Below are 12,570 nucleotides of genomic sequence, written 5' to 3' on the forward strand. Positions count from 1 at the left end.
GATAAAGTTGGAAGACTGGGATTGACATATACACACTACTATATATAAAATAGATAACTAATAAGGACCTACTGTATAGCACAAAGAACTCTACCCAATACTCATAATGGCCTATATGGGAAAAGAACCTAAAAAAGAGTGGATATATGTGTAACAGATTCACTTTGCTGTACAGCAGAAACTAACACAACATTGTAAATCAACTATACTCCAGTAAAAATTAAAAATAATTTTTAAAAAAAAGCCTACAGAGCAGAAAACAAAGTCCCCAGTGACTGCTGCACACACTCGCCACATCCTGCCCTGATCCCTTTGTGAACCTTACAAAGCAGCAGGAGACAATGCAAGGAGATGAGGAATGGCACCAGGCCTCAAAGCTATTTCTGGTTATTTTTGCTGCTCTCTTAGCATGCACAGAAAACAGAAATTTTAAATAATCAACTACTGCAAGTTTCTTACCTATTGCATGAATCTGACTCTGGTGAAGAAAGAGCTACCTCTTGAATATCAGTACAACTGGAAGAATCATCTGGTCTGTCAGGCTCTAGTTTCCCTGGGGAGTCCAGCTTTGACTGAGGGAAGTGGTTTGTTACTGAGGGCATATCTGAGAATTTCATTTTATTATCTTCCTGTCCTAAAAAGGAAAAAAGAAATGAAAGAAAGAAAGAAAAAAAAAGAAACAGTTAAGAGTATCTTAAAATTTACAACTTCTGTATATTTATTATTTCCACAACATTTAATATTGCTATTCGGTAAAATAGAAGTTTATGGAACACTGATTCCAAAACTCTAGTGACAGCCAGAGAATAAGAATTAGCACTACACTGGTGCTATCTGGTTATACTGTCCACCCAATGTATTTCCAGGTTAATTAATTCAAAAATAAAATGTTCTTTAAAACCAGGAGCAGGGAGAACCTTATAATTCTAGTGAGACTTTTATTTACAGTATTACTAAAGAATTCCTGAATATTTCACAGATCAGAGAATAGTGATAAACATAAGAAACATGACAAAAAAGGATTAAAGATTCAATTAATAAGAGAACCACAATATTTGTCACTGACTGCTGAATGGTAGTGAATCCATCTGGACATTTTTCTAAATCTGTTACATAGAATCTAATATTCACTGGGGAAGAGAAAAACTAATCAGACATAACCAATATATCTGTTTGATCCCACACATGTCACATTTCTACACATCCCTTGTCATATTCTCACTTTCCAAGGTCTCTTATTGCAGATAAAGATAAAGGCCCAGGAAAGCTGGGGGGATGCAGACACAGTGTTTGCAGGAATATGACATGCAGATGTGACCAAATATCTGTGAATATGAGTGCAGAAAATCATCTCTGTGCAGGATTCTTCAGTGTCCAGGCCCCTCCCTCACGATGTGTTTCAGGGCTCTGCTGGGACTTCACTTGTGCTGGCTTTAAGATTCAGGGACCGAGTGAGTTCTTGACATGCTTGACACGTGCTACTGGGATAGAGCCCCCTTTCATGTGTTTGCTCACAGAAGCAGAGCTTTCACACATCACTCATGCACTTGTGGAGGCAAGTGACCTTTAACAAAGGACACCAACAAGAACTGTCAAGGTTTTGTTATAAAGTTTATGGAAAAAGAATAAGACAGATTCTTCAAACAAACAAACAAAAACCTTTCCAACTCCATATGGTCAAGATTTTTCCAGAAATAATTATAAGTTTTTGTTACACTCGCAAACAGCATACATCACACAAGAGCATAATTTCTAAAAATAAGCTCCTGATGTTGTCTGGCTTTCGCTAAGCCTGCTCATTACCAAAACAAAACCGTACCCTCTAATGTTTATCTGGGAAAGGGAAACAAGCAGTTAACTAAGAGGACCATCCAGGATCTCTAGGATATTCTCTTGTAAACAGACACCTAGGACCAGGTTGAGAGGAATCAATCACCCAGTAAACCCGGTGAACCCAGGCAACTCTATCACTCCACTGGCTGGGAGAATGCAATCAAGCCGGCAAACCAGGGAGCAGGAATTCAACATAAAACTACCTTTTATTTTTGCACCTGATTTATATTCTTCTCTTACTTCTTCCCCTCTTATATAAGATTCTACAGGATAAATTCCCTCTTGCAGACAAATATCATTCAACAACTGTGGGCACTGAAAGTCAGTCATCCTTCATATCTGCCCATGGATCTCAGGACAGAACTCCAAATAAAGCCGAAAACATGAGGTCCCGACATTAAACCTCCCTAAAGAAACGTAACAAAAACAGATGAATGTTTTACTTAACGGGACACATAACTTGTTCACTTATATTGGCACTTTAATGAGCAAGTTTACTCTAAAGAGCAAAAGTTACACTGGTTGTATGATGCTATACAAAGCCCAACCTTTCGGTCTGTGCCAGTCTGTCTGCCTCTCTCTCACACTCCCCACCCCTCCCAGACACACGCGTTCATGTGCAGCTATCTACCAGCAGCACTCGGCTCTGAACCCCAGACAGAGCAATATTCATGTGCACATACACAAAGAATACACCACCCCTGACTACAAGCAATCAATCATTTTCAAAAGAGATTCAGCCAATAAACAAAAATATTCTCTTAATCCGAGATATTAAACCAGATTTTCTCAGGAGCTCAACTACTTTCTGACAACGTCCTTTAACAACTGCATGAACAAATTTAACTTGTTCACAAAGACCATGAAGTATATACGTATACTCAGGCAGCAACCTACTACATGACACCAGGAGAACTCAGGACAAAAATAAAGAACGCAATAGCACTGAAAGAATAAAACACTTAGAAATAAATCTAACCAAGGAGGTGAAAGACTTGCATGCTGAAAACTACAAAATATTGTTGAAAGTAATTTTTAAAAAGACAAAAATGAATGACAGACATCCTGTGTTCATGGAACAGAAGACTTAATATTGTCAAGATGTCAACTAACCAAAGCAACTCATCAATGCAATCCCAATGGCACTTTTCGCAGAAACAGAAAAATCCATCGTAACATTCACGTGGACTCCCAAGGGAACCAAATGGCCAAAACAACCTTGAAAAGGAAGAATAAAGTTGGAGGACTCATACCTTCCGACTCTGAAATTTGTTACAAAGCTATGGTAATTAAAACAGTATAGCACAGGTGTAAGGATAGACATACAGACCAATTAAAGAGAACACAGAGTACAGAAATAAACCCTCACATACATGGTCAACTGATTTTCAACAAGGATGTCAAAAGCATTCAACAGGGAAAGGACAGTCTTTTTAACAAATGGTGCTCAGAAAACTGGATTATCTACGTGCAAAAAGATGAAGATGGACCCTTACTTACACCACATACAAAAATTAACTCAAAGTGGACCATAGACCTAAACATAAGAGCTAAAACTATAAAACTCTTCGGAGAAAACACATAGGAAAATCTTCATGACATTGATTTTGCAACAACTTCATGGCTATAACAGCAAAAGCACAGGCAACAGAAGAAAAAATTGATAAACTGGTCTTCATCAAAATAAAGCACTCTATGCATCAAAAGATACTATCATGAAAAAAAAAATGATACTATCATGAAAACAAAAAGACAACCCAGAAAAAAGCTGAAAAATATTTGCAAATCATATATATAGGGATTAATATTCAGAATATTTAAAGAACTCTCAAAACTCAACAACAAAAAAACAAACAAGCCAATTAAAAAATGGGCAAAAGACCTGAACAGACATTTCTCCAAAGAAGAAAAACAAATGGCCACTAACCATATAAAAAGATGCTCAACATCATTAGTCATTAGAAAAATACAAATCAAAAAACCACAATGAGATACAAATTCACATCTACCAAGACGGCTACAGTAAAAAAAAAAAAGGAAAATAACAAGTGTTGACATGCATATAAATTGGAATCCTCAAGCATTGCTGGTGGGAATGTAAAATGGTGCAGCCACTATGGAAAATAGTTTGGTGGTTTCTGAAAAGGTAAACAAAGAATTACTATGTGAACCAGAAATTCCATTGCTAGGTACATATCCAAAAGAATGGAAAGCAGAGACTTGAACAGATACATGAACACCAATGCACACAGCAGCATTATTCACAACTGCCAAAAGGTGAAAATAACCCATTACAGATGAATGGATAAACAAAATGTGGTATATAGATACAATGGAATATTATTCAGCCATAAAAAGTAATGAAATTTTGATATATGCTACAACATGGGGACCTTGAAAACACTATGTTTAATGAAATAAGCTGACACAGAAGGACAAATAATATATGATTCCACTTATATGAGGTACCTAGAATAAGCAAATTCATAGACACAGAAAGTAGACCAGAGATTACCAAGCGCTGGTGGGGAAAGTGGAAGAGTTATTATTTAATGGGTACAGAGTTTTCGCTGGAGATGACAAAAAAGTTTTGGGTGTAATAGTGGTGATGGTGACACAACACTGTGAATGTACTTAATGCCACTGAATTGTACATTTATGAATGGTTAAAATGATAAATATGTTTTGTATATTTTTATCACAATAAAGAAAAAATAATAAAGAATTTTCTTGTGCACTTTCCTCCATTATGATTGCTCTGTTCACTGGCCCAAATCCTGGCAACATAAATATAATATCAATCTCAAATTTTAAAATGGGTTGAAATTGGAATGTGCTGTGTATTAGCCTTAGATATTTTAGCAGAACATTCCATCCAAAGTTAATACCAGCGACCTATAATAAAAATAATTTATTCTCTTTGTAGGATACCTAAGGATCTGCAGCAATAAATCCTATACCTCAAGCTTAAACAACTAAAAAACTTCTGATTTCTCATTAATGGAAAGGAAGACAGATTTTAGAAACTGTGTCTTCAGGACATCTCCACAATCATTCTTCCCAGAGTAATAAACCTAGTTTATTAATAAGCATCCAACAACTGCTATATGTCTAAAAATACTTTTGCCCATTTCAAATACCAATTAAGTCCAAAGTAAATTCCTTTGGTTTTTTCGTTTTGATATTAAAAATTATAAAATTCCATATACTTCTGTTTTTAGTTAAAGTCTCTTACCCCCGCATACAGATAATAGCTTTTCTGTAGATTCATCTTCTTCTGTTACTTTTTTTTTTGACATTCCAACAGTTTTCTTATACCCTTTTTTGGCTTGATCCACCAGACGCTGAAATTCATTCTGATGTTTTATACCTGAAATTCAAAAGATCTTCTCAGTAAATCAAGGACTATAAAAGTTACATGTCTACAACCGATGGACTGAACATCAAAAATAACACAAGCTTGCTCAAGAACAACACCCTTTGGACACACTTACAACGAATTTAAAAGGCCTGGGGAGCTGAGGAAGCATTCTTTTATATCTTCCCCGTTCCTCAGATACAAACTTGAAACATGATATTCCTAGTTCGCAACTGTAGGTTTCTTCCCATATCCCACTCTTTTAAAAAGGCTTTTTGATAGAGCGTGAAAGATGCTGTTTTCTTAAATATAACCAAAAGACACCATTCTAACTTCCAAGACACAACCGAGTACTAAGAGGAAGAACATTAACCGAGTATAAAAGCAGAAGCTTCTAGGAAAGTTGGATAAAAACATAGGATATCTACTTTAATTCCCCCTTTTTCCTTCACATTTCTTGCCTGTTTCCTATCAGAACCCCTTTAATAATCTAAGATCCCCACCACCACCAATCTACCTTATCTTAGGATATTATAACTAACCAATCTTAATTTACTACTACTTTAACACCTCTGAAAATAATTTAAGCCTGACCTCCAGGTCACCATTATTAATGTACATTAATTTACTCAATAAAGAGTAGCCGTTCGTCATTCGAGCATGGACTTGAACACATCTATTTGTGATTCTGAACCATGGTTCAAACAGCTGAGGCTGTACTTACTTATCTAGCAACCTTAAACACTTAAGTCATGGTCCAAAATGATGTTGTAAATCCTATAAAAATACATACTAGAAAGATTCATACTGCAAGTAGTTAACACAAAGTTTTGAGACTGTTTTCCTCCAGTAACCATCATTTTCCCTGTAGTGCAATACCATGAATAACTGGGTTTAGGGGAAAATTTGTGCTTCAGTTGAAAACTATGCATTTTCTAGAGCCACCCTTCCAGGATTCCAGTCATCCACTGCCCTTGAGCTATGTTACAGTTCTGTAAATTGTAGATAACTGACCACAATGGAAAACAATTCTTGTCTATAGACAAGCAGAATCCTGTCTAGTGAAGTTGCGACTGACTTCCGTCCCCCTCTGGAAAAAGCCAGTTTTCCCTCCATTTGCATATTCATTTCAATATTCCTGATCTATACATGTGACTGTTCTTTGGACATTAGGGACAGAATGCTCCTAATTCTAACATATTTATGTGCATGGTATGTGTATGAAAACTCCCAGTGAAACTAATGTGTTGGGTTGCAAAGTGTCTGGTAAATTTTAAATAAGAGACTGGTTAAAATTTCAGCAAAATATAAGCTGCCCATAAAGATTACTAGAAAAAATGAGCTCTTCAGAAATAGGTGAGATCTCATGTAGAATACAAGCTAGGTGATTTCTTTTAAGTCCTATTTAACTCTATACATTTGAGAACAATTACTTGATACTTGTTTAGCTCCCCGGAATCAATGAGCTACCACCATTGCCATCCTTATGTAGCTTGTGTTAGGCAAGGGTAACACAGCACTATGGGGTTTACATAATTTAAGCAGATCAGCCTGGGCCATTCTGCTAGTAAGGCTTCTCCTGCTAGTAAGGCTCCTCGTTGTGTACTTATGGATTGTGGATTTAGAATGACTCAAGAAACTTGCTAAAGTAATCTCGTAACAGTTAAGGAGGCTTAATGACTTTATCTTCTGAAGTAATAAAATCCCAGGTTTAGAAGAGATTTTCTTTTTAAATCTAATTACTCCTACAGCTGGGCTGGAAACCAAAAAGTAAATGGCAACCACAGCTTTGGCTCTGGCCCAAGAAGTCCAATAACCCCTCAAAAAATGAACAATGCCAAGAGATTATCACTAATAAAGTCGTTCCCACTCATTTCTCCACCTCATTTTAGGAGTTCTGCCATTTGGCAAGGAGAACTTTAGAGTTTAAAGTCTCAGTTCTGCTGGCTCAATGCCCTGAATTTACCTCTTAAAAGTTTTAAGCGGATCAGATAGTGGTAGGAGCTGACGAATAAGCCCACATTCAACCACGTCATACTCTTCAAGATTTTTAATACTTGAATCATACCACCTTTTCTGCCTCACCAAGTTGAAATACCATAATCTTTTCTAGTGCCAAGTCAAGCCCTTCATGTCCCAACCACCTTAACTGCTCTTTTTTTTAGAGCAGCTTTTACAGCCAGAGTATCTCTGGGTCTGCCCATGAACCCAGGGGTGCACCAAAACCAGGATCCCAAGAGTGGGACAGACTCAAGCCTCTAAAGCGATGTCACTGAGATACACACTCATCTACTTTAAATCACAGAATGAGTCTGAAGTCAGTGTCTCCCAAAGTAAAATCTCATGTCTTTTTTTCACCAACTACCTATGACACCCATGCAGCGAAACATGGATGAAGAACAGATTAACAGTAAAGGCTAACATCCAATCAGGATTTATTCATTTAACCTGAACTGACCAGCCTCACCTTAAATTCATGATCATAAGTCTCAAACTACTTCATCTGTGCACACATGATCTATCTTCCTGGCAGTTAGCATGAAACGGCTATCCTTGATGCAATTAAGGGCCAACTGCTAATTTATGCTCTGAATTCCATCACTAAGGCCTTCTCAGTGATATAGTATGTGCAATTATCCTTTCCTCTATCACCTATTTCCCCCTCTCTTTTGAATCTTTCCCACTGCATACAAATAAGCCTGGGACGGGACCGTGCTTTTGAAACAGAGTGTGGGTTGTGAAAACAACTTAGTAGATCCAGACCAGCATTTTTTTCTTAAAACAATAAAAAGAATAGGATAAAAAGTGCCAGAGTGCATTAAAAATGGAAAGAGGAAACAACCAAGATGTCCTTCGTTAGGTTAATGGATAATAAACTGTGGTACATCCAGAGAGTGGAGTGTCATTCAGCTCTAAAAAGAAGTAAACTATTGGGACTTCCCTAGGGGCTCAGTGGTTAAGAATCCGCCTGCCAATGCAGGGGACACGGGTTTGAGCCCTGGTCCAGGAAGATTCCACATGCTGCGGAGCAACTAAGTCCGTGCACCACAACTACTGAGCCTGTGCTCTAGAGCCCGTGAGCCACAACTACTGAGCCCACATGCCACAACTACTGAAGCCCGTGCGCCTAGAGCCCATGCTCCGCAACAAGAGAAGCCATCGCAGTGAGAAGCCCACGCACTGCAACGAAGAGTAGCCCCCGCTCACCACAACTAGAGAAAGCCCGCACACAGCAACAAAGACCCAACGCAGCCAAAAATAAATAAAATAAAATAAATAAATTTATAAAAAATAAATACATAAAAATCTAGATGTGGACATATGCTTTCACTTCTGCTGGGTAAATAGCTAGGAGTAGAATTATTGGTAGGTAGGTTTATGTTTCAATTTATAACAGACTACAAACTGTTTATCTAAGTGGCTGTATCATTTTGCTTTCTCACCAGCAATGTATGAGAGTTCCATTAGCTCTACATCCTGGCCAACACTTGGGATTATCCTTTCTTTCTTTCTTTTTTGCCATTAAAATAACCATATCTTTTCATGTGGTTATTTGGTATTTGAGTATCTCCTTCTCTGAAGATCTGTTTAAATATCTGCGCTTTTAAAAAATACATCCTAGGACTTATTGAATTTTAAGAGTTCTTTATATAATACAGATACCAGCACTTTGTCAAATATAAATTTTACAATATTTTCTCACAATCTGTGACTTGCTTTTTCATTTTCGTATTTGTCTTTTTTTTTTGGCCACACCATGCAGCATGTGGGATCTTAGTTTCCCTACCAGGAATCTAACCCGCGCCCCCTGCAGTGGAAACATGGAGTCTTAACCACTGGACCGCCAGGGAAGTCCCTTCATATTTGTCTTCTGAAGTGTAAAAGCTTTTATTTTAATGAAATATAATTTATCACTTTTTTTTTTCTTTTACGATTCATACTATTTGTGAAAGATGATCATGTCAACTGTGAACAAAAAGTCTTATTTCTTCCTTTCAAATCTGAATATTACTTCTCTTTCTTGCCTTATCACACTGGCAAGGACCCACGGTACAATGCTGAACAAAAGTGGTAAGAATAGACATCTCTACCCTGCTCCTAGTCAGAAGAGAAGCATTCAATATTTTACCATTAAATATGATGTTAGTTGTAGGTTTTTCAGATATCCTATACCAGTGAGGTCCCCAAACTTTTTGCACCAGGGACTGATTTCATGAAAGATAAGTTTTCCACAGACCGGGGCTGGGGGATGGTTCAGGCGGTAATGCGAGCGATGGGGAGCGGCAGATGAAGCTTCACTCGCTCGCCCGCCGCTCACCTCCTGCTGTGCGGCCCGGTTCCTAACAGGCCGTGGACTGGTACCGGTCCACGGCCCAGGGGTTGGGGATCCCTGCTATACCAGATTAAAGAAATTCTCATTTAGTGAGAGTTTTTATTACTAATGGGTGTTCAACTTTGACAAATACTTATTCTGCATCTACTTATAAAATTATAGAGTGTTTTTTTTCCAGTCTGTTAATACACTGAATTATATCGATTAATTTTCTAACATTAAACCAATCTTGCATTCTTAGGATAAATTCCACTTGGTTATAATGCATTATCCTTTTTATGTAATGCTGGATTTGATTTACTAAAATATTGTTAAGAATTTTTGCATCTATGTTCATGAGGAATATTGGTCAGAACTTTTTATTATACTACCCTTGTCTGGTTTTTACTTTCATGGAAACTTTAGCTTCATAAAATGAGGTAGGAAGTATTCCTTCCTTTTCAATTTTTTAGAAAAATTTTTGTAGAATTGGTATTATTTCCTTCCTTATGTGTTTCATAGAATTCACCAGTGATGCCATCTGGATCTGCAGTTTTCTTCCTGGGGATGCAAATTCAATTCATTTACTAGATATAGGGCTATTCAACCTTACCTATTGCTTCTTGAGTAAGGTTTGGTAATTTGTGTCTTTCAAGAAATTTGTCCATTTCATGTATGTTTCCACACTGACTGGCATGAAGTTATTAATAATATTCCCTTACTGTTCTTCTAATATCAATAGGATACTTAGTAATTCTCTCTCTTTTATTCCTGATATTGGCAATTTGTGATTTCTCTCTTTTTGTCCTAATCACGCTTGCTAGAGGGTTCCCAATTTTGTTGACCTTTACAAACAGCTTGTGGTTTCATAGATTTTCTCTGCTATTTTTCTGTCTTCAATTTCACTGATTTCTGCTCTTCACTGTTACTTTCCATCTGCTTACTTAGGATGGAATTTGTCCTTCTTTTTCTAGTTTCTTAAGATGAAAGCAGATAACAAATTTAAAACCTCTTCTCTTTTCTAATATAAGATTTTAATGCTACACATTTCCCTCTAAGCATTGCTTTAGCTGCAACACACATTGCTATGATGTCCTTTCATTCAGTTCAATTTATTCCCTAATCTGCATTTACCTCAGCCAGAATATTTTTCAATTCAAGTATGTACGTCATCTAAGGAATTCCATTTGTTTTTTTTGTTTTTGTTTTCGTTTTTTGGCCACACTGTGCAGCTTGTGGGATCTAGTTCCCTGACCAGGGATCAAACCTGGGTCAGTGAAAGCGAGGAGTCCTAACCACTGGACTGCCAGGGAATTCCCTTTTGGGTCTTTTTTTTATACTGTCCATTTCTCAACTCAGCAGGACCCTCCCTCATTCTTCCTTCCTCATATAAAGAACATATTTGTAAATGTTGTTTAAACATTTTTATCTACTAGTTTCATCATCTCTGTCATTGCTGGGTCTGGTTCTATTAATTGATTTTTCTCTTTTCTAGGATGTTATTTTTTTGCTTCTTTGAATTCCTGGTAATTTCAATAGGATATTGTTAATTTTATATTGTTGTACCTATTTAGTGATTATTTTGAGGTTCCGCCACCCAGGACCTTAAAGCTGCCTGCAAGCTGCTGGACCTGTAGAGCTCACCATGTTATTTGTTTCCTTTCTCTGGGGAAAACAGTCCTGTGCTACCTTTTTCCAATATCTGAAAATCCATTGATTTATATATTTCATCTGGTTTTCTAGCTTTTAAGGGAGAAAAGTAAATACAGTCTGTTATTCCATCTGGGCTAGGAGTAGAAATCGCCATTTACTTTGATTTTTCTGTGCTGGGACAGTTATTTTTTTACCAAAATATGCCATTTATGATTTATGTTAATGTAATGAATTTATTGTTGTTTTTAAATAAGTTAATAAATATTTTTGAAATTTCTCGGTTTTAATTTTTCTTAGACCCATGTGTTATTTGGAAGTGTATTATTTAGTTTCCAAATATTGGTGATTTTCCAGAGGGCTTTGTTACTGATTTCTAATTTGATTTCATCTCATGGTAGAGAACAGACTTTGTGCACTGAATGAACTCACAAGGTGACCTTCTGCAGATCCCCGGGGTTCTCTCTCAGTGCAACTCTCTCCTCTCCGCACTCTGTCTTGCAAACTTCAGCTCCTTCAGTTTCTCTGGTCTTTCTTTCTCCTTAACTCAGAGCCCTCCAAGCTCTGCCTAGGATCTCCCTGCCCAACCCGGAGCCTAGAAACTCTATTATAGGGCTCGTATAATAAATTTTTCCCATCTCTCAGAGACTCCTGTCCTTTGTTACCTAATGCCTAACGTCTTGAAAACTATATCATATGTTTTGTCCATTTACGGTGGTTGTTTGTTGGTTTTTTTTGGGGGGGGTGAGGGGGTTGTTGTATATCAGGTCCCAATTATTCTGTCTTGGCCAGAAGCAGAAGTCCCCCAAGCTTTAATCTGTAATATGATACGTATCAACAACTGTAACCCACATAAACGAAAGCTCTTTGGTGCCCTAGACAAATTTTAAGAGTGTACAGAGGCTTAGGGAACTGAGAACTGTTGCCCTAAACGTTGGGGTGCCCCAGGGCTTAGCCTTAGGCTCTGCTCTGTTCCCCACAGTACTCTTCTCCCAGCTAATTGTATCTAAGTATACAATTTAAAAGCACATGTCTTTTTAGTTAGATAGATTCATCCATTCATGCCTAATTCTCTTTTCCACTTGGCTATCCACTAGAAACCAAAACTTAACACAGACAAAATAGGAATTTTGATTCCACTTCCCCACCCACAATCCTCGCCCTGGTCTCCATCTCAGTAAATGGCATCATCACTTCTCCAGGTGCTTGCACCAAAAATGCAGGGGTCATTCTTGATTCCTCTTTTAGTCATCCGCCTATATTAAATTCATCAGCAAGTACTATTGGTTCTACATTGAAAGTTTACCTTGAATTGTGTATTTTACTTCTGCTACCACTCTAGAAATGCCACATCCCTGACCTAATTTACTAAAATGGCCTCACTTCATTCAGGTCTCTTCTCAAACATCACATCACC

General features: G+C 37.4%; 1 protein-coding gene across 6 annotated transcripts in view; it reads right to left on the reverse strand.

The window, feature by feature from the left end:
• The window catches only part of RAD18 (RAD18 E3 ubiquitin protein ligase), a 105,645-nt gene that overhangs the window by 33,466 nt on the left and 59,609 nt on the right, over nucleotides 1-12,570 (reverse strand). For all 6 annotated transcript variants that reach the window (XM_036870531.1, XM_036870529.1, XM_036870530.1 and 3 more), the window contains 2 exons: nucleotides 5,069-5,203; nucleotides 460-634 (listed from right to left, as the gene is read on the reverse strand). In XM_036870531.1, coding sequence (XP_036726426.1) covers nucleotides 460-634; nucleotides 5,069-5,203 — 310 coding nt within the window. The remainder of the gene's footprint in view (nucleotides 1-459; nucleotides 635-5,068; nucleotides 5,204-12,570) is intronic.

This window comes from Balaenoptera musculus, chromosome 11 (genome assembly GCF_009873245.2).
Source record: "Balaenoptera musculus isolate JJ_BM4_2016_0621 chromosome 11, mBalMus1.pri.v3, whole genome shotgun sequence".
NCBI classification, from domain to species: Eukaryota; Metazoa; Chordata; class Mammalia; order Artiodactyla; family Balaenopteridae; genus Balaenoptera; species Balaenoptera musculus.